This window comes from Leiobunum rupestre, chromosome 4, assembly GCF_980474605.1.
Source record: "Leiobunum rupestre chromosome 4, qqLeiRupe1.1.hap1, whole genome shotgun sequence".
In the NCBI taxonomy this organism is placed as follows: domain Eukaryota; kingdom Metazoa; phylum Arthropoda; class Arachnida; order Opiliones; family Sclerosomatidae; genus Leiobunum; species Leiobunum rupestre.
The window spans coordinates 45,761,580-45,789,490 of NC_143387.1; the positions used below are offsets into that span (position 1 = coordinate 45,761,580).

The 27,911-nt window shown below is 31.9% G+C and overlaps 1 protein-coding gene across 3 annotated transcripts; it reads left to right on the forward strand.

The window, feature by feature from the left end:
- Nucleotides 1-371: 371 nt before the first annotated feature.
- Nucleotides 372-27,675, forward strand: Set2 (SET domain containing 2). 3 transcript variants are annotated; one of them, XM_090172449.1, is made up of 22 exons: nt 372-669; nt 3,760-3,855; nt 4,923-8,546; nt 9,256-9,384; nt 10,260-10,311; nt 10,388-10,464; nt 10,538-10,739; nt 10,799-10,896; nt 10,963-11,122; nt 14,605-14,974; nt 16,260-16,514; nt 16,607-16,851; nt 17,456-17,669; nt 17,727-17,793; nt 17,877-18,322; nt 18,599-18,663; nt 21,923-21,979; nt 22,402-23,435; nt 23,510-23,807; nt 24,374-24,655; nt 25,892-26,077; nt 27,260-27,675. In XM_090172449.1, the coding sequence occupies exons 2-22, from the start codon at nt 3,806-3,808 to the stop codon at nt 27,425-27,427; spliced, it is 8,079 nt and encodes a 2,692-aa protein (XP_090028575.1). In that variant the 5' UTR covers nt 372-669; nt 3,760-3,805; the 3' UTR covers nt 27,428-27,675. The 3 variants fall into 3 exon arrangements, with proteins under 3 accessions (XP_090028575.1, XP_090028576.1, XP_090028577.1); XM_090172450.1 differs by lacking the exon at nt 3,760-3,855; XM_090172451.1 differs by lacking the exon at nt 21,923-21,979 and having other exon boundaries at nt 373-669.
- Nucleotides 27,676-27,911: the final 236 nt, after the last annotated feature.

A 27,911-nucleotide genomic window follows, 5' to 3' on the forward strand; every position in this document is an offset into this window, starting at 1 on the left:
TCCTGAGGGTGGGCGGTGGCCACTTTTTCACATATCATGGTAAATTATATATCAAACGTTAGGAAATCACATGACCTCAACAGCTTTTGTATTAGTTTGCCTACCTGTGTCTACTAAGAGTGTATGGGTTTGCCCACCCGAATACGTCGATGTGGAACTAATAATGCGGCCTGGGCCGACTTGTTATTTATTTATATTAGATAATTTCCAAAATGCAACGCATTGCGTGTAGCCGTAGAGTGAAAATTAATTTCTTTGATTGCAAGTATAAGAAGAGCTATCTATCGGCAAAAAATAACAAAATTGCGTGGCTTTTCAATGGTATCGTTTTATGTATAATAACGGTTGTGAGATGGCGCTATGCCGCCAAAGGTTTTGACCTCCATTGTTGGAGCATGCGATGCTTCGCGAATAATCGACTTTTTTTCTGCAACTGCCAAAGGGGACTCTAGATAAAATATTCCTACGTAGTTTATGCGCATACGCAGAACGTCAAGGACAATTTAAAGGGAACAAAATGGAAGACGATAAAACTTCGTTTTCGGGCGTCGTAGGTTCCCAAATTATATTATTTAATTGATTTTCAAATACCAATAATTCGAAATGTGAAAATAGCGTTTGTGCACCGAACACTATGTCGGACATGTACGATCCAGCATATCCAACTCGGTGAGATACAATCTTAAATATTTACAACATAATGTATATTCTCTGTGCAAGGTTTAGGGTTATTTCGGCATCTCAACGTTTACTTCATGGCGTCGACGGCGTCAGTCTCTGTCTCTGTGTATTAATTTTTGAAGACAGCATAAAGAAATGGATTTCGCTTTAAGTACCTCGGTTTATACTTAAATCTATGTGACTTGTGATACAGCTATGATTTTCCCCTCGGTTTAAAACAATATGCTTTTGTTTCTCATGAATAGGGGTAAAGCTATTTTTAACAAAAGGCTTTTGTAAGAGTAGATCATTATGCACGAATGTTATATTTGGAGTGAGTTCAGTATCTGGAGATCATAATATTAAATGTGCTTCATCAATTATGTAATGTGTATTATAACATTTATATAATTATTAATTATATTTGGTATCTGTAATGTTGGAGCAATTCTGTTAGAGCGCTAATATTGTAACTACATTTAAGACAATAACCTCACTGCCATTTTTCATTCAAAGTTTTAGGCCTGATTACAATGAATTTCATAATTTATTGTTTGGAAAATTAAAAAAATTATCAGAATTATGTAAATATAACATTTACTAAATTTAATTATCAGTTACCTAATAATGACTGTTAAGCTGTTCACAAAAAGGGGCACAAGATCATTTCATAGTTGTCATTTGCTTGTTGATATTTAAATAACTGTTATTAGTTTAAAATTTAACTGTTAAAATGTATGTTATGAAGTAGGTATAATATAGAGGTGGTCCTCATAAGAAATTAATGTTTCCTTTTACATTCTCAATTTTTTTCCAGTGTGAGTTTTATTTTTCTAATATTTAGTTAAAGTTACTCACTAAAAGGGAACTAAATCTTTTGTTAGCGCATGATTATAATATCCTAAAGCTTAAGTGAATGTATGTACTATAAAGTGCTAGCAGTTGATGCGTTTTTTAAAAGTTAGTGACGTCACAGCCGTAGCTTCCGTAATGGTTGTCATGAAAACTCGCGTTTTTTCTCAATAGACGTTTAACATTGGTGACGTCGCAGGGTTTCAAGCTGCTGGCACTCTATAGAAAAAAAACCCAATGTTTAAGGTTAATTTGTATTTCTAGTAATCTTGGGGTTTACATTTTTGAAGTTATAATTATTATGACTAATTATGATGAAATCCTTGTTCTGCTAATGTGTCTATTGTCTTGTTCTAGAAGATAAGTTTTCAATATGAATACTTTAACCTATATTTGTGGAAACTATATTTTAACATTTAAATTGGTTTTATTATTTGAAGTATTTTTGTGGATTTAATTAACTTAGTAAGAATATCAGAATTATAAACAAAAACGTTAATAATGAACTGTTAAATTGTTTAATTCGAAATAGAAATCACCCCATTTATGTTTAAGTGCAGCGCTGCAAATTATTAGCGTTCTTTAAAATGATCTTTTAAAATATCTTTTAAAATTATTTTTTTTCTAGTTTCAATAAATCAGGTTGTTTTTTTTAAGAATATTTTTTATTTTATTGATATTTAGACACTTTTTTTTTATGGCAAATTGAATAATAATTTAAAACTAATCTTTTTTAAATTTTATCAGTACTTTAATTTGCTCAGAAATGGCATTTCTACAGAAACTATTGTAAATTTTTATAAATACATTATTATTAATTGATTTGATTATTGGTTTACAAAAAATAACGCTGTGGTTAATTTTCTAATTAAGGCTTATTACTTATTTTTTTTACTATTACCCTAGAGCCTCAAAAGATTCACTTAGGTTACTTAAATGTGTTATCTATCTGAAAATAAAAATATAAATGAATTTGGTTTTTTACCGAAACATTGTTTTTTCATTTTGTGAATTAATAGTGTAATGTTAGATAAGATGGCTTAAACATTTAATTATAAATTTTTTTCAACTAGTCATGAAAATATTTTATTTTAATAAATAAGATTATTTTATAAAATTGCAATAAAGAAACATTTTATCTTTATAATACTTTATATTAACTATATCTAGAATGAAATTATTTATATAATTATATCATTTATATTTATTATATTCATACCTGCCAGATTGGCTGTTGTATTCGCGTATTTTTTCATCATTGTTGTATTTATAAATTATCATATGCAATAAATTTATTTTGATAGATTTGAGCTGTAAGAATTAGCCCGCAGTTTAAAACTAAGTTAAACAACAACTTTATAAATATAAATTTATCACTTGCTTGTAAAATGATTGAGAAATATTTATAAAGCATGTAATTGTTTTTTTTTTTTTTAAATTATCAGCTTAGTTAATTTTATATAAATGCCTTGTTAAAATTTAAATTTAAAAATAATTTTTCCGTAATATGTAAGTAGTACAGGAATCCAATCCATTGAAATTAGGACACTGTACAAAGATAATATGTTATGTAAATTGTGAATGTATTTTTTATTTTTCATCTACAAATTGACAAATATTCCTAAAAATATTAAAAATGTTAATTGTCATTATTCTTGCAACAGTAGAGGTAGTTAGTAATTGGTTACTTTCTTTACCATGTTACCTTAATGGCATTTGAGTTTACAGAATAATTGAGACCTAGCCCCTCTATTTTGGTGCGCCCAATAAAAATTTACCATGTAACCAAGTCTAAAAAGGAAAAATATAATCTTTTTATATTGACCAATCCCAATTTTTTTTTGTGTGCAGCACCTGTACATTATTGAAAAATATTTAATTGAATTTTAGACCCTAAGGTGTAGTTGTATTTTCACGTTCAAGATTTATTTTAAAATCACTCCATTGCATTGACATAAGAGGCAAAACAGTTTTGTTCTTATTTGATACTGTTTGTGTGATCAAAAGTTCCATATTGTGATCAGTTCATCTTGTTTGTTTTCCATGTATAAAATTTACTCAGATAATATTTAACGTTAGAAAGATTTAAGGCCACGAAGAATGTTTTAAGAGAACCCAGAAAACGTGTATAGTGTGATTTTACGCACATATTTTTTTCTAGAAAATAACATAATTATTGCCACGATTTAGTCTTTTATTAAAATTCTTGCTATAATTTTTTTTTATATTTATACTTTAAATTTTCAGTTGCATGCATTGAATCATAAGAATGAGAAACATGTAATTGTACTAAATGGAGAATCAGAACCTAGTTGATAATGAAGAGTGCGAGAATGTACACAGGTACTTGTATAATCATTTGAAATAGCGTTTAATATTTCATAAAATGTCATAAACATTTCTGTTACTCAAATTCAAATTTATCAAAGAAATTAGTTAGCATATTTTGGAGTAAAGAACCAAACCCAAAAGTGATCGTGGGTTTGGTTTACAAAATTGGCATATTGCAATATGTTTGTCATAGTCATTTTGGTCGTATAAATTATTTAGTGCTCATTATGATACACAAAACTTGATAACATATAACATAATTTTGTTGATAAAATGAACAATTTTGCACTGGGGGCTGTAGTCTGAAAACCATGCACTTTGACTTAAATTAATAATACAATTTATGAGCACTCTTACTCAAATACAAAACTTTTTATTTGAAACCTAGCTATAGTTTGGAAAATACGAATTTTATTTTTTTTTATATTCAGGCTCGTGGATTATTGAAGTAATTAACTGATAATTTTTAGTGCATATTTTTATCTAAGGCTGAAAAATAGGTGCGCGAAGTACAGCTAATTAGTAAAATGAAAAACCTTTTTCCACTTATTTATGTGCATGATTCTGTCTTATTTTCCATCAAGTATGAAACACAGTAATTTAAATGCTATCTTTACCTTCTAAAATATTTGTTAAATTGTATTAGTATTGTGTAGTTAAAAAAAATTATAAAAATTATTGAATTTTTTAATGAAAAATCGTAACGAAGAAGTCAGCATAAGAAGCTAGACTTGTCAGTTGTACCATAAGTCTATAATATTGTTCCATAAGTTTGTCATTTTGGGGAATATTTTTCTGAGAGGCGCTTTCAAGGCTTAGTGTAAAATCAAGTGAACGCAAAACTGCGACGAAGCCCGTAATGCAGTCTGTCTTGTAAAACTATTGCATGTGAAGAATAGGAAGTGTCACACTTATGTAACAATATTATGCATATATCTTTCTGGGCTCTAGCCTGTTACTGTATTGTCCGTTAACACCTTAAAATTTTGTGATATTTGATATTAAGTAATTTTAGTAAATTCTTTCATTATCTATTTTGTTTTACTTTGTTTTGAATTTACAAATCTTTTTTTTTTCAGTGATGCTGAGTTGAGAAAAACTAAGAAGCTTAGTCTACCATCTCACGCAAATCGAACTAGTGGAGCTGAAAAGAAACATCTTGCCAGTCCTCACCATACTGCATCACTGTACGAAGGAGTTTTTTCGCAAATATCAGCAATATCACCATTGAATTCTGATTCGGAGAAAATGTCACCGTATAGAGGGAACAGGAAGGATTTACCTTTGAATGGCTTAAGCTCCAGTCAATTAAGGACAAAACCTTCACCAGATAAAAATCTTCCTATTTATGAAGAAGAAGATTTTGATCATCCCTTTCAGAAAAGTACCAATGTTGTTCAGAGCACGAAGTGGGAGGATTTAGGAATTACGCCTCTTTTAAAAACTGATTTGTATAAAGACATTTTAGAAACTATTCCTGAAGGGAAAAGTGAAAACAAGTTTCAAGAGGAAGCTCAAGACAATACTAGTCCCATTAACACTTCATCTAATGCTGGTGATGTGAAAGAAAATGTTAATGACTCTACTGAACAAAAGATTTTTAACATGTGGGATAATGTTGGTGGTTCAACTTTTGTTAATGATCTCTATGATGATATTGAAACTAAAACGGTTGTATCAAAAGAAGATACCAAAAAATTACCTTTACCCGAAAGTGAAAGTTATACGTGTATTCAAAATCATGAAAGTTCAAAGGTGTCTCCAAATTCAGACCCTAATGAATGCAGCTCACCTTGCTTATCAGTGCAGCTGTCTTTAGTTCCTCCTCATAGTTCAGATGGGGTGAATATTGATAGTCAAGTTCACCCAGAAAGAAGTGTTTCCTCTCATGGTGCGGTGTTTAAGCAGACTGAATCAGATCATGTTGAATTTTCTACAAATATAAAATCCCAAGTAAAGGATGAAAGTATTAATCAGCACCAAAAATATGAATTTGAAATGCCTGTATTGATTGAAAATGAAAAATGTGTGCCGGAGACAACAACTACTGAAATAAATGACTCTGATTCAGTTTATTTAGGTGTAAATAACAAAACAGAAGGTTCTAATCAGTGCTCGAAATTTAAATTAATTGAGCCTATTTCAAAACTTTTTGATGGGGACTCCAAAATTATTGATACGGCAATGCCACCAGTATTGGAAATGGTGGATTCTGAAGTTTCTCATTTCCATGAAAAGGAGTTATTACAAGAAGTTGAGCCTAAACAATCGATTGAACCAACGATTGGTCAACAGCAAGTACGGCCACAAGATGACATTGTAAATATAAATTTAGCTACTGAAAATGTAAATTATTTATCTAAAGAGACTATAGATAATGTTGAACAGCCACCAAAACTTGTTGATCAAGATTTTGAAAATCCTATTAATGCGTTTGAAAATGAATGTCCAATATTACTTTTATCACCAGAAAATACCAGTACTGTTAACTCTAATGAAATACGTTTAACTACTCAAAATATTCTGTCAGAATTATCACCACCCACACTTTGTGATAGCCGAACAGTTGTTTCCTTGCCCACAGATTTGCAAAGTCGAAACATTCTTCCTTTAGATGTGCAAAATGCCAATATTATTGTTCAAAATTTCCCATCCGATGCTAAGTTTGTGCAATTAGATCTCACATATACCAGTACTGATTTAACCCCAATGCAAGATGACCAAGTTTTAAACTTTGATAAAGAGTGTTGTCATGCTAAACCATTAGAGTGTCATTTGAAAACTGAAGAGGAAAGTCATATTTTGCTTGATGCTAAAGTTCAGATTGTCCAGACAAATGAGGTTATATTTGAAAATATCAAAGAGAAAGACAGAACAAAAATTATCGAATCCATTGAGAATATAGAATCTGAAAATGCATTATCGCCTAACAGAAGAGAAACTGATATTGAACCATTGCCTGACAAAGACAGACTTGAAACTGTACCATCTCAGGAGAGAGAAGGAACTGTAACTGTACCATCTCAGGAGAGAGAAGTAACTGAAACTGTACCATCTCTGGAGAGAGAAGGAACTGAAACTGTACCATCTCTGGGGAGAGAAGGAACTGAAACTGTATTATCTCTGGAGAGAGAAGGAACTGAAACTGTACCATCTCTGGAGAGAGAAGGAACTGAAACTGTACCATCTCAGGAGAGAGAAGGAACTGAAACTGTACCATCTCAGGAGAGAGAAGGAACTGAAATTGGACCATCTCAGGAGAGAGAAGGTACTGAACCATCTCCTGATAAAGTAGATGCTGAAAGAGTACCATCTCCTAGGGCTTCTCAAAGTCAATCTATACCTGATGTACCTGTGGTGGAGAGAGAAGGGGCCCTCTATACATGTACTGGTAACATTGTTGCTAGTAATTTTGATGTGGTCTCTGGAGAAATTGAAACTGAAGTTGTGCTCTCTCATTCTCATGAAGAGGTAGTCCAAGACATTTCTGGAAATTTGCAGGAAATTTGTGTGGAGCCATCCATATTAAGTCAGAGTGAGCGTTTCTATAGGAAGTACATTCCAGGCAAACGAATGCCTACCAATCCAGTTTATGATCTCCCAGAATCTGCAATTTCTGACAGCTCTGAGAATGAACTTCATAATTCTGATAATTCTGAAATTTGCCATTTCTCAAAGCAACTTAATAAAAATTTTGAAGTAAATAATAAAATTAATGTAGAAAAAAATCTTCTTCCTAGCTGCTCCGAAACAAAATCATTAGTCACATACAATCAGGGGCTGTTAGAATCTGAGTTTTCACAAAACTATGTTGAAACTGCGTGTATAGTAGAGTCATCTTTGTTAAAAAATGTTTCAGATGAAAGTCAAACTAGCGACTCATCCTCTTTAATTAGTCAAAAAGAGAATGCTCAAACGCATGATAAAATTAAATCGCAACTTAGGGATGACAGTGAAGGTCAAGCTTCGTTAGGTGAAAACAGTGAAAGCAGTGAAACAAAAGACAACTCAATAAAATCTGAACACCCTGTTAAAAGAAAATATAAGAAATCAAGCACTGGTACTCTTCACGGTTCCAGCAGTGAAGGCTCAGGATCACCAGCTAATGAAGATCAGCCAGTGCGGAGGAGTAGTAGAATTCGATCTCTTGAAGAAAAAAGAGAGAAACAAAGAGAGTTCAACCGAAAGAAAGATAGTTCTTTCAAACATAAAAAACATCCCGCTTTTAAAAAACTGTCTTCTTCTAGTTCAGTAGCTATGGAGCTTCAGTCTATTGCTGAAGATATTAGTCAAGTTGCTGAAGTGTCAAATTGTATTTCTACTGATGAAAACAAGAAAATAGATTCAAATGTTTACTCAAGAATCACGTCTAAAGCCTCGCCTTTTTTAGATGCCAACTGTATATCTCCGATCATTGATTCAAGAAGAAATACTAATGACGATGACTCTAGAAGACCCGAAAAAGTAAAGTCGAGATGGCGAAGGAGTAGTGAAATGGAAGGAGGTCACTCAAGCACACCATTAGGTTTACCTTTAAAGGTTTTGAATAACAATAGCAGTAGTCAGACACACTGTCTATCCGATCAAACAGAGCCAACACAATCTTTCGACCATAATCAACTTATCAAAGATGAAGGCAAAATTGAGAAAGAGAAAAGGCCTAATTTTGAGACCATTGAAGAAAATATTTATTTGTTTGAAAGGTACTTTGTTTGCTAAGGTAACTTAGTAGTATTAAAAGTAAATAGGGGAATTTGGCATCTGTAGCTTTGAGGCATGGAATATGTCGCTTGAGTACTAAGGAAAAAGTCTGCTGTTTTGCCATTATATGAGAAATATATAGGAAACTGCTCAAAATATTTTTGGATGTCATCTCTCCCCTATTTACTTAGTCATTGTTTTTAGCGAATTCCACTTGCCTTATAAAGTATGCTAATTAATTTTGGTCACTTAGCATGCCCCGTGATTCTACAGATTATAATGCCATGAGGAAAAGAGTAGCTACCAATGTAGCATACTTTCTAAATTCCTACACTTTGGCTGCACTCGGAGAGGGTTAATGGAATTTGCTATTAGTTAACTATTTAATTAATCTAGTATTACATATGACCATGAATCTATTCATTATACGCTTAAACATCCATCTGCAATCAAGTTGTAGGAAGGGCTAGCTGAAGGCATATGATTCCCAACTTTTGGAGAGGTCCCCATCACTTGGGTGTATAAGTCTAATATATAACTTCTCTTCACGAATTACAATTACATTTATAAAGATTTACTTCTGCCTTGCTCCAAGATAAATTAGGATTAGTTAGGGTATTGCATCTGCCAGTTAGATAATTTTGGATGTTCATATAATGAAAAAATTCATGAAATGGTGCGGTTCTTAAAAAATATTGTATTTATTTTCAGAAAAAAGTCCAAAAGTAAAAAAGAAGTTCGAAGAATGGTGTGTGACTGTACGTTAACCAAAGAGGAAAAGGAAGAAGGATACCTAGGCTGTCTTGACGATTGCCTTAATAGACTTCTAATGATCGAATGGTGAAGATGATTTTGGATTTTGTTGTATAATCATCAGCACCCTTATTCTGAACCACTATATTTGGCATTTGTAGTAATTGTGGCTTGAAAATATAATTACAATTGATCGATTTCAAAAATACGTTTTTGCACGCAACACAACCTTTACATTATGAGGTTTATTTATCTGCTTTTATACGCTAACATGGCGACGTATTTTCTCAAAACAGAAGAGGTTTAGATCGAGATACTGGTCCATAATTTTGCAATAGAACTGAGTTAAAATTGAATTTCCTAACCTTAATGGACTGATTTAAAAAAATTAACCCATCTATTGTCAAACGACTATTTTTAAAATATAATTTTTCATATAAAAACTTATAGCTTGCCATTGGGTAGGGTTTGTTGTAATCGGAACCTGAGCAGACCCGAAAAACCTGACTGGTTAGTTTAATCTGATACAGCAGTTGAAAATGCTGGTTGTCATTTCAGGTAGGCTGTCAGGTTTGGGTTACTTCAAACAGGACCTGACAGCCAGCCTAGGCAATAATCGATGTAGGGACATAATAAAGTAAAATTTTTTCCATGCACAAGATACCTTATAAAGATAAAATTTCATAGGAATCTATTTTCTGAAGATAGAAATCAATGAGCTTTATGGATTAGAATTTGTTCCATATACTTTTAAATTAAAGCAATAATATGTATCTCTTTTCCGATCCCATAGCGAGAAATCAAGTAGTTAATCAGTCCAATAAGGCTTATTGTTAGATACCTTTTATCTTAAAATGTGCTTTGTCGCTCTATTAGTAAATAAATGTTCCTGCATATTTCAGATAGAAATTTTGAAGCTTGTTTTCAACCCTTAATTAATTTTTTGTTATGTTTTATTTCAGTGGTTCCCGTTGCACATTAGGAGAATTGTGTGCAAACAAAAGGTTTATGAAGGTCATTATCTTTTGCCAAAATTGCATAAACAATTTATGGTATACAGATATGTTAAGAGTTTATTTTTGTAATCTAGAAACAATATGCGAAATCTGGTGCATTTAAAACAGACAAAAAAGGCTGGGGTCTCAAAGCCTTAGAAACAATGGAAAGGTTCATATTTCATCAATTAGCTCTAATATTTTTGGTTTTTAATAATACATTTAAACCATTGTTTTCATTTCAGCGGAACATTTATTATGGAGTATGTTGGTGAGGTACTAAGTACTCAAGAATTCAAGCAAAGGGTCAAGCAATATGCACGGGACAAAGTTGATCATTATTATTTCATGGCTCTGAAGGGGGATGAAATTATAGATGCTACGTTGAAGGGGAATATTTCTAGATTCATTAATCACAGCTGTGATCCAAATTGCGAAACTCAAAAAGTAATATTTTTATTTTTATTTTCTGAAGTCTTAACTTAATGTATGGCATTATAATGTAGTGGACTGTAAATGGTGAATTACGTATTGGGTTTTTCACAAGAAAAGATGTCAGTGCACATGAGGAGCTCACATTTGACTATCAGTTTCAACGCTATGGGTAAATTTTTATCTTTAAAGTTCATTTTTTATTTATAATGTTTTTTTTATATTTCTTATTTTTCAGTCGTGAAGCTCAGAAATGCTACTGTGAAGCAAGTAACTGTCGTGGGTATATCGGAGAAGAAAGGAAAATGTCATTGGAAAAGCCTGGCAAAACTATTCTTGCTCCTAAAAAAAAGAGAGTTGCTGAAGAGAAGAAAAAAGATGAACTTGAGGACCTAACTGTAAGCAGTATCTTTTTTTAGTAGGGGATTTAATGACTTATGGAAGCTATTGTAGGATATGGATAAATTTAAATGAATTTAAGTTGAATGTAGGTTTAAAAATTAGTTAGCCTTTTTTCTTGGGATTCTTAAGCCTATCTATAAGTTTAAGCATATTTTTGCCATATTTTGAAATTGAACAACAAAATATATCTTCAAAATGTATAAACATTTTTGTATTGGTATGAAATTATCGAAATTTGAACATTCAAATTAAATTTAATATCGGAATTTGTTAGATTTATTTAATTTTATCCATACGCGATTGCAATAGTCAATCCCCCATATTTTGAAGCAAAATTAGCTTTGCTTTTTGCTGTGGTTTTGGTGGAGCTAACCAAGGCCTTCTCTTCCAGCCCTCCATAACGCAGCTGATGTTCTTTTCCGGATGTCAAGCCTTGGTAGTGAACCGTTGTGAAAAATTCACTTTCATTTTAATATTGTACTAAGCCTTGATTTATTAAGGTAACTATAAGGATAAAAACCCCGTTGATTAATGTGTAATGAATTTAAAAGCCTACTGATTCTGGCAGAGCATATTAATAATGCTTTGGGTTCTTAGTTCCCAGTTTACTATAGTGTTGTTCAATTTCATGTATGGCTAAAAACATTTGGGCCAGATAATTTCGAAATTTTTAGGGTAGTGATTTTTTATAATTTAATCATTCAAGGCGCTTTAAAACGTTTCTAATATCGTGGGCTAAATTCTTTATTGCTATTTGGTATTGGGACCTTTTGACGCTACAATTTCCTTGCAAACTTAAATATTTTGGCAACTATCCTTCTACCTTGGAAGATAGTCATGACAGTTTATGTCCAAAAAGTAAAACCAGGCTACCTTCAAATATATTTTCACTCATGCGCACATTAAGTTTTGCAATTCTTTCTGAGAGAGCAATGGTGGTGCCAGGGGAAGCTTATGTAGGCTATAGCCTACTTTTCATTTTACTTGTGGAGCTTACAACTCTGCTTTAAAGTGAATATAACCTGCAAAGCAATCTTTATGGAAGACCCCTTAAATTTTCAAACTACCCTGTACAGTCGCGCCAAACATTTCTAAAGCCAAAGGCAAGAGCGGCCAGAGCGGCAAACTTTGTTGTTCCACACCAAATACCCGAGGTTATATTCCCTTTAAGGGGCCCCAGAACTGCCTCTCCTCATGGTTATTTGTGGTGCCCAAGGAAGCCCATTTCACATGCTTAAATCCAAAAGCAGGTTTTACAAAGAAAAATTGAGTACTTAGTAAAAAATATTTAAATTATAAGAAATCTTAAAGTATTAATTATTTTTAATGGAAATGAAGATTGAGACAAGTCGATTTACTTGGTTTTGGAACTTAGGTAGTGATTAACATTCGGTAAGGGCCCCCATTTCGGGTAAATTTTAGCGTACACCTCCTAAAATCCTGTGACTGCCACTTTGAGAGAGGGTTATTTACTCTTTAGCAGAGTCAAAATATTCCTGTGCAAAGTACATTCATTTCTGAGCTATAAGTATTTTAAAAACCCTCATTATAGACAAATAACTATGAACAACTCATCATATAAGCACTGCCCTAAAAACAAGAAATATATTTATTTCTATCTGGGCTGCGTCAAAATTCTGAGAAGGAATTCTTATCTTGTGAAGAGTTCTTCGTGAGAATTTTTCTCCCCGTGAGAACTCGCTAAAATGCGTCAAATGTAAAATGATTCTTCTAAAGATGGCGGCTTACAAAGTTACGATAATCCCACGAACGTAATAAACTAAGCCTTTGACAATTAATATTATTTTTACAGAATTTCACGACAATATATGAAGGAAGGAAAGATTTTATTTATAATTTAAAAGGAAAGGTTTCATAGGAAATTTAACTAACCATTCTATATTCTCTGAAATTAATAATCGTCCACAAAATTATCATAATGTTTATTTTCTTCAGCATCAAGCAAACTTATTATAATATTAGCTGCCATTTTTATTTGTAATTTGACCGAGTGAGAATGCCTCCGAGCATTCTCACTCTTCTCAAGAGAACTCGTGAGAAGAGATTACGTCACCTCCTGTGAGAATGACCGTCAAAATTTTGAAAAGTGAGAATTCTCACTATCAAGGGAAGAATTCTTAGAATTTTGACGTGCCCCAGATTATAAGCTGTAGAAAGGAGTGAGGTGTAACATAAGGTGTACAATGTATTTTCCATTTCATCAGCTGAGGTCATTGTCAGTAAAAAGCAACCATGTAGCATGGAATCAGAAAATAAATTTACCATAGTACATTTAAAAACAATTAAATTTGAAGATTTTAGTATTGCTCTCCTACAAAATATTTAGTTTCTCGTTAATTAATTAATTGCAAAAAAGAAAAAGTAGATTAATTAAGCATTAAGATAAGGTTTAAGATTACCCATCTCTAATAGATGCTGATATTAGTGAATTATAGACTTTATAGAATGCCTGGGCAAGAAATTATATATGTAGACCCTTGGAATGCCTTAGGAAGACTGATTCCCATAAAACAAATGTGGTTGAGGTATCACTTATGCCTTGGTACGCTAGCTTGGTGCCAAATTGAGCATAAAGCCTTGTCTCTGCTAGAAGTTTACTTTAAAAAATTTAATAATTTATGTGGAACAAGAAGAATTTTATAAATTCTATAAGAACATTGCGTTAGAACGATTTGGTGATTCTTAAATAACTTTTCTGCTAAGTGAGTTTTAAAATGCATTTCACTGGGTGTATTTGCATCACGATGACAATGGAGCCTTAGGTGTCATGAATGTATACATATATAATATCCCGGTATTAGTTATAAACCTTATCGTTTAGAACCATAGTGATCATGGCCACCCTGGTCATTCAAAACGTGAATTAATAATTTACAAAGCAACTTTTGTGTAGAGACTTTTCCAATAATTAAAAAAAGCATGAAACTAAATTTGGGAAAGACCTTTTTTGGTGTGATTATTGCAGTTTTATCCCATTTATTCTCAACCCATTATGTTTCAAGATAAAATACGTCAGGGGATACAGCCAGTTGGTTATTCCAAGTAATACTGTGATTTTTTTATAATTGTTATTAGCAGTCTATAATATTTTGATAAGTATGACACTTACTATACTTTACCGTTTTTGCTTCTGGCTGCTCATTGTCTCGCATAGTATTTGACAAGGGCTATTTTTGTTCTGTGCCAAAGTCAAAGTAAATTATTTTCCAGAGACGCTTTTGGAAAAATATTGTTTACTTTTTATTTTTTCTGTTTATTTTTCTATTTTGAGTTTGAGGGAAAGATCATTTAACAAAACAAACTCTACAAGGAGAGTATACATATATTTTCAAAAACCATATCATTTGATTGGGAACCATAAGCTTTTTCATTTGACAAATATTGTCCATACTCTCATATCTATGCAATATTTCAGTTTCTTTTCAATATATTCAAAACAATTTTTTTTTCCTTATAGTTGGAAAAAGAGTTGGAAAAACTTACTAGTGTTGGTGGTCTTAAGAATCGAGAACAAACATTGATGTTGAATAGATTGATGGTTCGTGCTGAGGCCAGAGAAATGCGACAGAGAATGCTAGACATCATACAGAGTACATCGGAGCAGGCATGCCTGAGACTCTTTGTAGACTACCATGGGCTTACTTTACTTTGGAGCTGGATGGTTGACCTGGGGGATGATGCTATTGAACTTAAAAAACAAATACTGGAAATCTTAGCTCTGTTGCCAATTTCCAATAAGACCATATTGCTAGATAGCAAGGTCATGAGTGTTGTGCAAAAATGGTCTATTCCAGAAGCTGTTTCCCTTGTGAAAACAGAAAATTCTTGTAAGTAATAGTTTTATTTACCTATCATTATTATGGTTATTCATTGTACCATATGTAACATTAGTAACTCATAAGTATGGCATAAAGGTATTTTATTTAATGAAACCTTGTTTACGGGATATGACATAAATTACATCACTTACAACTCCTTGATGAAAAGCGCACCATCAAAAGAAAGGCAATTATCTGTCTTTGACAATTTATAGTTTGGTTCGTGATTAGCTATCTCGAGATTGTTTCCATGGTAATCTTTCAATATAACATGAAATATAAGCATTTTTAATTAAACAAGGTTTTATTTTAATTTTTTCTGTGGCATACTTAAGAGTGATACATGTTATATGTCATTATATTTTTGTATATCAAATTGGAAATAACATGAACCTCCTTTCTTCTGTTATTGGGCTGTGGAGGTCTGGGGGCAGTGAAGCCATGGGAACAATGGGAATGACACTTTCTCCGAATTTCAAAATTTGTGACAACCTTTTTCTTATGAATGGATATTTGAAAACAAATTTGTGTAAAATATTTATTCAACTCTTCAATTTTTGGAAACAAGTTGATAAAGTCTATTTATTCCCTTCCAAAAACATGACTTCACTATACCCATGGTTGAAGGTAAGCGTTCAGCATTTTAAAGTATAGAGACAACATTTGTTAAGCTCTTGAGTGATTTTTACTACACAAATGAACCATATATATATAAAATGGTCAGTGCTATAAATTTTAATGTATAATTTTAGTATTGCTTAAGAGCTCTCCTCTCTGTGGGTCACACTGTACTTGGTAAAGTATAGTTATTTAGTGTGTTAGTATTTGTTCCACACTTCAGCAGTCAAATTTGGGTTGTATGTTGGTATTTTACAAGTGCTAGTACGTAATAATTATTTGAAAATATTTAACTCAAAAGTATCATAATTTCACTAAAATAAATTTACTATTTTAAATATTGTTATTCTAAATCCAATGGTTGTATGATTCTATACTATAATTTCTGAAATTTATGGCTTTTTAGTTTATGATAAAATGTCTTTTCTGTCTTTATTACTATCATCATTCATTACTTCTACTAGGAATGATTATCTCAGCAATTGCAGATAAACAAATTTTTGATTAATTGAAAGGTGAGAGCAATATTTACTTGCTGTGAATTCTTGTCTCTACTTGAAAGGTTCATACAGATCAGAAGGAAATCCCTGGCAGATAATCATTCCAGTTTAGTTGCAGTATTTTGTTCCAGTTCCAATTTTAACTTTTTATTTGATTGTATTTTGATTATCTTTAGACTTAGGCAATGAATTAAAGGATGGTGCTGATCTGTCAAGTGGTACTCCATCAGGCAATGAAACTCCAGTTTTAAATGAAAATAACAATGATAGCTCTTCTACTTCACTTCCACCCAAGGAACCTATTTATACTTCCGAAGAGAGTCCAGCCAAAAAAATTAAGCTGGAAGCTGATGCTACCATTAACAGTCAAGATGAGGTTCAATTGCCAATTCCCATGTTGGAAAACCTTAGTCATTGGCCATCCATTGATGGTAAGTAAATAAATTTAATTAACACCTCTTTTAAGATTCTTTCTTTATGGATTTGCACTTGCCCTCTAATGCTGTAATATGATCATTTTAAGATGATTTTATGGAACTGGAAGATGTTTGTCTTTCCGATATTGTTGTTGGTCAAACTTTAAGGAACCTAGTCAATGATGTTTGCAAACAATGCGAAGAAAATATTTTATTAGAGTCTGCTATAGAAAGTGAAGAAACTGACTTGCCTAAAATTTCTGAAGTTCCTGAGAGCTCTGAAGAGCCAAAGAAGATAATTGACATCCCCAGTTTGGCAACTGCTCTCTTGGAGTCATGGAGTGGTCTTAAAGTAGGCTTATTAGAACTTGGTATTGCAAAGGAGCAAAATGCCCAATATCATGTGCAATCAATTTTAGTGGTATATTTGTTCGATAAATTAAAAGTTGTTTCCTATTGTAGTATTAATTATTTAAATAAACCACTAGGTTAAGTAATAATCAGCATTAAGGCAATCAAGTTTGACATTTATTTCAAAACTGAATTTAGAACCTCTATTATTAGCACTGTTAGGAAGTCGTCTACAATTAAAATTTTAAATGATCAAATAAGAAAAGGTATCTTCTGAGGTAAATTGATGCCATAAGCCTAAATTTAGCAGTAAATTTTTCTATTCTAACTAATTATGTAGGTCAATTTTTAAATTAAACACAATCTTCTGAAATATATAAAGTTGTCCATAAGAAATGTATATTCCTAGGTTTTCCAGAATTTGCACAACCTTTTCTAGAAATCAGCATTACGTTGTAATAATATAAATATTGTGAAAGTTGAAAAAAATTATATAAACTTAAAATCTTCTTTTAGGCAATTAGCATTTTGCTCTTTTAACAATTTTTATATAAGAATGGGCCAAACTATGGCAAATGAAAGCATTTAATTTTGTTATTTACCAGGAAATATTTAGAATACCTCGTTTGGAACATCAAAAACGTAAACAAGATGAATTGGAAGCATCATCGGTACTTCAGGACAGGGGAAGAGACAGAGACTACTATGATAGTCCTAGTCGAAGAAGGGACTATGAAAGAGAATATTCTTCAAGGTCAAGAGATTATGATAGATCTAGAGGTTATGATAGAAGTAGAGATCGAAGCCCAAGATGCAGAGGTTTGTGCCTCTTAATATTTTTTATATTCTTATTTATAATTTAAAACATTTACCTAGATGATGATGATCGCAGGCGATCATCTTATGATGATACCCATGATTCATTTAAGTCAAAGAAGTTCATGTAAGCAGAAGATTACTGAATTTAAATAAAAAAATTTAATATAATAATCATAATAAAATATTCTCTTAATTTTGCGGGGAAAGGTCTTCTTCAATAACAACTGGTCCAAAATTAACTAAAGAAGAACGGCGTCAACTCTTTGAATTGGAAGTGAAACAGCGTGACCAAGAAGAAGCACTTCGCCGACAGCAAGAATATCTTGCCCAACTGCAGGCTGCTGAACTGACTGTAGTACCACAACAATTTATGATTCCGACAGTTTATGATACTGGAGAAACACCATGTGGTCCTCATCCAGATTACATTGGCGAAGCGGAATACGTTGTACCAACAGATTATCCTATTGAATTTCCAGGGCAGATTGACTATATATCATCCGAATATGTTGGACCTTCAGAATTTGTGGAGATGTCTGACTACATAGGGCCACCACCAGATTATGCTACCGAATCATATGTGTTTGATCCAACAACTGGAACTTATCATTACGAAACGAGCCCTAGTTATAATGAAGCTCCTCCTGGAATGGGTAAGCATCTTAATACTTGATAAAACTTAACTATTTCATTATTCTAGTGCACGTATACAATAAATTGCATGCAATATTCAGAAAGCAAAAAATACCTTTCTCTTTTATGTTCAAATGTTATGAAATAACCTGAAAGAATTGTGGTTTTGCATGTCTTGTCAAATTTTCAACCTATTGCAAATTAGTTATTGTTTAGTGTACAATTTATGAAATGTCAGGCTCACCACTATTATTATCATTACATATTTTTTAACCTAATGCTTTGTGTAATTAAAGAATTTCCTGAACCACCACCAGCTCTCATACCAGTTTATCCACCACCATCAGGATGTGCAGAATCGGTAAGTCAGCCAAATGTATTTGTTAAATGGATTAGTAAATAGTGTAAACTCTTCATTTGCTACATAAGGGATAGCATGAAACCTTTATCTCTGTTGAAGTCATGGTTATAGGTTTTTTCTGTATGAAATCCTTTTCAAATTAAGTTGGTCACATAGTTTTTATAATATTATAAAAATGTAGGACAATTGTTATTTAGTACATTGAGAGACATATTGGAGTGAAGTGGCTAATGCCAGAGGTAGGGAAAACTATGGCGACCAATGATCTGAATTTTGCAATCAGTTGTAACTGAACATTCTGAGAGTATCACAAAGCCCAATTTTTTATTACTACCTAGCTGTTGGCGTGTTATCTATAGCACAATAAAACAAAGGTGATTGTTTAGGCTGACAACCAGCCTAAAGGTTAAAATATCCTACCTGAGAAAGAGTTAGTTGACTCTCTCAGCTGGAAATAAATCCAAATGAAATAAAAATTTAAACCAGAAGTAATTTTCTGAAGATCAGTTCTTGGTTCCTGACCCTTTTGCTTGTAAAATCAGTATTGGTTATCCATTCAAGAAGTGGACATCTAGGTTAGAGGAAAATTATCATGGTACAAAATTTTGTAACTAAAACTAATGATGGAGCTGATTTTTTTCTTTATTGAACTAGAGATATAGAGGTTATTGGAAATACAGCTTGAACTTTACAAATTTTTGCACACTGTTATTATTTCACATGGCTTTGACAAACTTTGGCAATTGGCTAAAACTATAAATCAGATACTGAACCTAAAATTTGAGCTACTGTGAACACTTCAGGACTGAATATGCTTGCATTTGCTTTTCAGTAAATTTTTATAAACCTATAACCAAAGATAGGTGTATAAGTGAAGACCTTTAATAGGTACTGTTAAGGTGATTAACCCAAATTTACTTTTCTTTTCCTGGGATTTGCATTTTAGTGATGCTGCTCACGTTGCTCCACTTTTGAGTTATATTGTTAACTCTATACTAGATAATTTGATTTCAGCAGCTATGACTTTAAATTTAGTTTTGAAAGTTTTTGGTTGACCTCACTTGTGCCCAAAATTTTATTTGAAGCTTTTTACCATTTATTTTAGTCTTAAAATTCATAAAATTCAAAAAAATTCTCTCTTACGAGTATTTGTAGGTAATTGAATAGGAATTTCCATAAGAATGGTATTGGAGTTACGTCTTTTACATTACGCTTACAACAATATTTGAATGTAAAAGTATAAAGTAATTGTAGTGTATATGTATATCATTTTATCATGCAGTTTGATAAACCAGTGCCATATAATTATATCCTGAGCCAACAAAAGGAATGTTTATAACCTCGTTAAAACATTTACAGGGTGCTGCATTGCCCTTAGAGCCGCACATGCTTTTTCGAAAAACATGGGTGTATTGTAAATTTGAGGTGAAATACCATATTACCTCAAGGGGGGAAATGAGCAAGCCATTGTGTATATATATTTTTAACTTATTTGAGGGAGCTGTGGTTTATTTTAGTGCCATAATCTGACATTAAAGTACAGGATATTCTTGATACTATACTTTTATTTTTTATATTTGTGCATATATTTAAATATTTTAAATACCAAGGCCCTTGTGACTTAAAGACAAGCTATTTTTTCTTTATAAAGGTAACAGTAAAGTGGGATTATTATCCTGTACTTTAGTGAAAGTAAGGGAAATAATAAATTTCTTTGAAAAAGATTGTATAGTCAGCAACGACTAGTTTCCTGGGAGAGGAGGAATATATATTAGTTGCAGCAAGTAAGGGTAAATCATATAGTTAGCAAGTTTTTCCCTAGTTTTTTCAAACAAATACATGTTTTTAAAAACACCTAAACGTTTGAAAGTATTACAGCCTGATTTAAAAGATAGACTTTCTATTATTTATAATATTTTCAAAATGTTTATTTATTTTTTGGTCTGGCAAGTAATTATTATTATTTTTACATAAATTTTGAAACCTTTTATTTTAAGTATTTTGAACATTAATTAGAATACTACATCAACATTGTTTTTATTATGCTGGAAAAAAATGTTTAGTCATTTTCAATAAATCAATCCATTGGTATTTCATTTAAATTTTATTTTTTATCATTTTTAGTTCAGTTACTAACTTAATATTTAGTATTTTAAGTTATTTTTCTATAATAATAATAATAATAATAATAATCAGCTAGGCTTTCTTATTTATGGAATAATGTAAAACATACGTTGCTCTTTTGCTCATATGATCACATAGTATTTCTCGTGACGTATTCAACAATTAATAAGAGTATACTGCCTTACTCAGCTTTTGTTTGATCTATTAACTATCATTCAACTTGACTCTCTGTAGATAATATTCATTCCACTATTTCCAGTTTACTGGTTAGCTCTCCCTTCCATATGTTCATGCTGTATTCCCCTCAAGCTAGAGGCCTACTGTTTGCTAAATACATTTATTCATAATTCACAAGCGCCATGAAGATTAGTCAGAAATTTTCTCATAAAGTAAATTACTTGTAATTCTTAAAGAAAACTATCTCTACCACTATAAATGTAAATGAGGTACAAAATTTTGTTCAGTTTTGTTGAATCATGAAGATGTATATGAATATTATACGATTTAAATATTTGAAGCAGCTCCATTTGCGACTTCTGTTGGCTATCAATAGTTTATGAAAATGTTGTGTAATTGGGCCTTTACGATACACCCCTGTGTTTCAGGGAAGCACTTGCTGATCCAAGGGTTAACTCAGCATCCTGTATATTGAAGTTTGAGTTACTTATTCATTTTCTAAATGGCACTAATAAATAATTATTTATTTTAATAATAAATTACAAATATACATGTATTAATATAATTTAAGAATTCAAACAAATACTGTAAAATTGTAATTTAAAGAAATTCTTATATTTAAAATCCTGGTTTCACCCCCTAACTGCAAAAAGAGTTCAAACATCTTTACTTCCCCTATTAACCTCTAAATCATAGCTATGGTCTGTTAAAATTGGCAGAAGTTACGATTCTATGTGATCAAGTGGGGTGTTGTTGTACGAAAGCAAGGAAATAATTCGAACCTTTTTTTTTGGCAATGAGGGGTGAAATTAGACCATTAAAAACCAATACCAGGAATGATATTGTATGGTCCTTCTAACATCCTTAGAATGTTAAAAATTTAATTTCATTAGGCGACAGATTTAGACAGTGTACTTGTATTTTTGTGCTCATTTTAATTTGAGCTTTGGGTATGCAGAATAACAATAAGCATAAGGAAAGGGAAACCACATTCTTCTGGAAAACTCCTGAAAAAGCAAGTTAAAAACTTAAAAAATAAATGTTTATAAAAATTTTGCTTATATCTGATGTTAATAGTGATACCTTTGTTTTAAGATTCTGTAATTTAACAAATTGTATCACCATAATTCCCCACTATGTACACTTTATTTCCGAGTAATGGATATGAGATTATGAAAAGTATATTCGTAAATCTTTCAATATAGTGTTATCATTGTGGTATCACTGTTTCCAAGATATACAGTCTTCACTGCTATGACAAAAAGGCACATGGCATGATTTGTATACTAAATGAATTTTATAGCTTGCTTTTTGTGAAAGTGGATATTTTTTATCTATAGTTTTTATCTGAAATATATATCCTGCATTAACTGTTCTGCCATGTTTTAGAATTAGCCAGTGACTTTAAACTCATAAAAATGTTTTTGTGTATTTTAGGTGTCCTTTATATCTACTGTTGTTTCTTCAAGTAATATCACGTCAAATTCTCCACCAGATGATCTCGATGAGTATGAGGAAGAACTTGTACAACGTCCCATACAACCGATCAAGCCTTCATTACTCAGACCCACCGCATCATCTCCTGCACCCAAACCAATCTCTCCATATCCTTCACCGATTGAAGGGCAATCTCCATTTGAAGTTCTCTCTCCAGAAGATGAAGAAGATCACAATACAATTGAAATTCCTTCTCCCTCTGAAATTCCATTACCAGTAGATATTCCTTCCCCATCTCAAATACCACTTCCCACCTCACCAGCACCAAATGAAGATGTCGCTGTTGATATACACTCACCATGTTTGGGTTCCCCTCTGCCTGAAAAATTGCCGTATTTGCCAAGAATTCCTGAGCATAAACTATTTATGCCAGAATCTCCAGAAATTAACACTTGCCAATCCCCCGAACAACCAAATTATATATCATCTGAGACATTAGTTTTTGCACCTATACACACAAGTGCAGTTAAATCTCCACAACAAAACAATTTTGTGTCTTCAGAATCAACAGCTTTGACATCTCAATCATTATCTTTGGATTCTCCTAAATCAACCGATTTTGTGTCGCATGAACCAAACACCAGTTTGTCTTCTAAATTTGTAGCTGTGGCTTCTGCAGAACTATCAACATCATCACTTCTAGAACTAAATACTTTGACATCTCCTGAACAACAAACTTTTACGTCTCCTAAACCAATCAACTTCTCACCTATAAATGCTGTTGTGTCTCATTCTGGAGAAAACCAATTGGAAGGAGTATCTTCTCCAACAGGAATTGCTTCTCCGTTGCAATCCACATCTCTTCCAAGACCAATACCATCAACAACGCCTCTTATGTCATTATTACAGTTACCTCAAATGTCAAAATTATCAGCTATGACAGAGTCATCTCCTACTCCGGAAAATAGTCCTGAAGCAACAGATGAAAATTCATTTACAGTAATGTTACCATCTCCAATGCCTACATCTTTTAGGTAGGTAACAGTCGTCAAAATCATACCCTGTTTTAAGGATCTTATGCAATTGACAAAATAAATTTTTATCTCAGTTTTGATCAGCCTTCTCTAATACAAAGCTTATTGCAAAGAGTGACAGCAGAATCATCTCCAGCATCTCCCTTGCAAATGGCTCTTCCACCTGTAAACGCAACTCATTCTTCCAGTACTCAACCAACAACTTCACCAGTACCCGGAATTTTAAGTCCAGCACTCAATCAGCCGAACAGTATTTCAACAAGCACACCTTTTGTTTCTGGTCAGCCTCCTTTCCTACCAGTGAATCCTCAAGGAGGGCCTTTATACTACATGCAACCATCTGGCGCTGTGGTTCCTATAACTGAGCAATCTGTAAGTAATCATGTATTATGAATATATGTAAAGATCCCAACAAATAAATTAATGATAAAAAAATTAAGACCAGGCCTTATTTTATAAAACTAAATTGGCCTTGGAAATTGCCCTCTGATATTTAGTGAAAACTAAAATCATAATTTTACCTTGTACAGTAACTTATTTTACCTTGTACTATCACTTATTTTACCTTGTACAATCACTTATTTTACCTTGTACAATCACTTATTTTACCTTGTACTATCACTTATTTTACCTTGTACTATCACTTATTTTACCTTGTACTATCACTTATTTTACCTTGTACTATCACTTATTTTACCTTTTACAATCACTTATTTTACCTTGTACAATCACTTATTTTACCTTCTACAATCACTTATTTTACCTTTAAAGAAGTCTTGCTATTTTATTTAAATTCCAGAACTCCACTATATGAATAATTGATTTTTAAAAAATATATATATATTTTGGGAATCTTGTCAGTGTATAGTGTTGTGTAATTATGATATTGTGATTAAGTTTTTAATATATTGAAATGGAACTGTTACGTGTTTTTATAGCTCGCATCCGTACCTGGTGCAGTACCGTTGGTTCATGTAGCAATGGCTCCTCAAGCACTGGAAGAATCTTTGCCATCTCAACCGGCTAAACCAAAACGTCTTAAACTTCCGCCTAATTGGAAAACAGCCAAAGATGGAGAAGGAAATATCTATTATTATCATTCAGTAACAAGGCAGACACAGTGGGATCCTCCACCTGGCACTATTGAAGAAGATGAACTACCTATGGATGCTGATACTCCGACGTATGAAGAAACTACAACAACCTCCACTACTTCTAGGGTATGTGATTTATACATGCGTACAAATTTTTACTATTATCTAACTTTGAAATGTAGAAACCAAGGGTTAAATAGTTTTTGTATTAATAATATCATCATATATTTTACATTTCTAAGAATCTTTAATCATAGCATTGTTGCCTAGTAACTATAGTCGGTAATACATTAAACTTCTGAGTTCTCATGAGCAATAAATTAGTGATTTTTACAAAAATATCTATATTTATTTCATTACAATCATCATAAACCTAATTTTCTTTCAATCAATGTTTACAATGCGAATACGAGAACAAAATTAAAGTGGAAAATCAGAATTGAATTACCAACAATTAAATAGTCAGGCCCAAAATTCTTTTTTCGCCAGACTATCAAAGGGTTTTTCCCAGGACTTGGAACATTCAACTCATTTTATGATCTTATTGTCATTTGCACTATGGTGCAAAATCCAATTTCATTGATGTCCTGCACAGTGAATTTTCTGATAATTGCAAAATAATTGATATTCAGGCCTTGGCTTAGCTCTAATAGTAGATGAGTACTTTTGGCCTTCCCCCAAAGCAGTTTATGAACAATTTAGAGCTACACTTTTTTCTGGTTCAACTGAATGCAAAAGAATTGGTAGTGGTAGCTCAGTACAGCTTAGCGCTAGCAAATATTTTTTACATATTGGGTACCCTTATCCTGGATTTAGTAACAGACTTTCCAGTTGTTATAAGTCAATATATTTACTGTTAAGAAACTTGTTATAACCAAAACTGTTCTAATCAGAATATTTATCCCTATAGTGCTGATGTTATTTGCTTTAATTTACCTTCACCAGCTGCTGCTGATTTCTTGTGACTTATTAAAGCTATTGCATATTGTTAATAAATCAGGAAATATCAATATGAAGTGTAATTTTACATTTAACATTGTTAGGCAGAGTAAGATTTCAGTCGTGATGGGGTTAAACTTGTGTTTAAAATTTCAGAATTTATTTTTGCCAGTGGATTATTTAAAATTTTAAATTATTTTATTTTATAAGATTTTAATTATATTAAATTTATTTTGTTTATCTTGTTTGTTTTTATTTAAATGTATTGCAAATTCTTAAATTTTTGTGAATTTTTGTAGTTTTGGTAAATTTCCTCGGTGGTGAAAAACAAAGATTTATTTTCTTTGTGAAATGATTAATTTATTGATACTGCTTATCAAATTTTTTTTTCACTGTTCATGGTATTTTTTTTTATTCTATCAGCACTCCAGGAGGAGGACAACAACAGCTGCAGCTGATACATCAAGTGAATTAGCTAAGCGTTTGAAAGAAATATTTCGCACTAAGATGTCATCATACATTGTACAGTGCCTCAATCCTTACCGAAAACCAGAATGTAAACTTGGAAGAATAACTAATACGGATGATTTTAAACATCTGGCAAGAAAGGTACAGTTCCTCTTTGTAGCCTCATAAATGAAATGGCCTTTTAAAAATGACATTAACAGCTTGTATAAATCTTACATTTGGCTCATTTTTAGGGATGCACCAATATATCGGCCTATTTTTCTAATATCGGTATCGGCCAATATCGGCATAAGCTGATATTGGCCTATACTGGAATTAGAAAAATATTTAAAAAAAAACATTTAAAAATAGGAAAATTCTCGATTAACCTAATGATAATATTTTATTTTGTTGGCCGCGCCATGTACGCCAAACTTTAGAAGCTAGATCATACCTTTTTTTAGACATAGAGTTACGAGTGTAAACAAATAAAAAACAACGATATTCGATTTGTGATCGAAAATATGTATCACGTAAAATGAAAAGAAACATTCGGATATGATCTTGCAAACTTTTTTAATGAAAAATTAAAATAAAATGGTATGACAGTGCACTGGAACCGTCTTTTATAATGATTTTATCATATGATAGACAGGGTTGGCTGATTTAAATCAATTTTTATATAGTATTTTTCAAAAAGAAAAACCTCGCCAATTGCTATGATTTAGGTTTAAATATAATCTTTCTTGTACTTCCCCCTTAATGTTGCATTGGATTCTACCTGTGGGTGGGGATTCTGCCGAATTTTTTTGTAAAGTACCAAAATAGGTTTTAAAAAATAAAAACTTCTATATGATTATTAGCTTAAGTTTAGTAAATTCATTATACATATATATAGATTAAGTCTTTAAAAATTAAAACATTTGTTTAAGGTAAAATTATGATACTAAATTATATAAAAGTTTGAAATCTTAATTAAAATAAAAATCAATAAAAATCCGATTTAATTAAAAAAAATCGAATTATTTATTTATTTTTTTTAAATCAAAAAATTCCCAACCCTGAGATAGATAACTTTGTTAATATTGGCCGATATATCGTTCAATATTCCTGCTGATATTATCGGCCATCAATAGCCAATATAGTGGTTGTACCTTTATCGGTGCATCCCTACTCATTTTGTACCGAGATAGTAGTAAACATATAGGATTTAGAGTATGTTTTTAGGACAATTGTGGAAATTTAAATTATCCAGTTATATTGAAGAATTGAGTGAAATGGCCTATTTACCTATCTGTACTGAAAAGACTAAGATTACGTAATTGTAAAAACTTTTTTTAATAGCTTACGCATTTTGTCATGGCAAAGGAATTAAAACACTGTAAAAATGTTGAAGACTTGGAGTGCAATGAAAACGTGAAACACAAAGCCAAAGACTTTGTACACAAATACATGGGCAAATTTGGATCAGAATATAAAAAGGAGAAAACTCTTTCACCGAGAGACTTTTAATGCTTGTAATAATTTTATTAGTAAATGTAAAAATAGTCAGATTACGCACTAATGAAATTTGATAATGTCAACTATGTCTATACTTAATTAGTAAAAACAAATCATTTAATAGGGTTTTAGGCCAGTGCATCAATGTTTCCCTGTGGAATGTGTTTGAGTAAAATTTTTTGACGTAAATGTGAAGCAGCTCTAAATAGCTTGCTCATAGAGAAGTTGATATCTTATGTAAATAAATTGTTATATTTTTACCTTTTTCATGTGTTACTTTAATACAGTCAATTTGATATTACAATGAATAATTCGTTACATTTTTTCATGTTATTTGAAACATCATTAAGATTTGCTAATTTTACTATGTTTAATAAGAGCCAAGTACTATGAAGGGATAGCTTTACTTTTTATTCATACATTCAGCTTGTTTTTAGTTTAACAGTGCAACTGTTTTATTGCGTTTGCACTTTGCCTATTATCAACCTAATTGTCA

Bases quoted from the DNA above. Each gene is read 5' to 3' on its own strand.
- Set2 (XM_090172449.1), top strand. From the start codon at position 3,806: ATGGAGAATCAGAACCTAGTTGATAATGAAGAGTGCGAGAATGTACAC. The intron at 11,123-14,604 runs GTAAGCAGTATC...TTTTCCTTATAG, and splicing joins ATGAACTTGAGGACCTAACT to TTGGAAAAAGAGTTGGAAAA. The intron at 26,078-27,259 runs GTACAGTTCCTC...TTTTTTTAATAG, and splicing joins TTAAACATCTGGCAAGAAAG to CTTACGCATTTTGTCATGGC.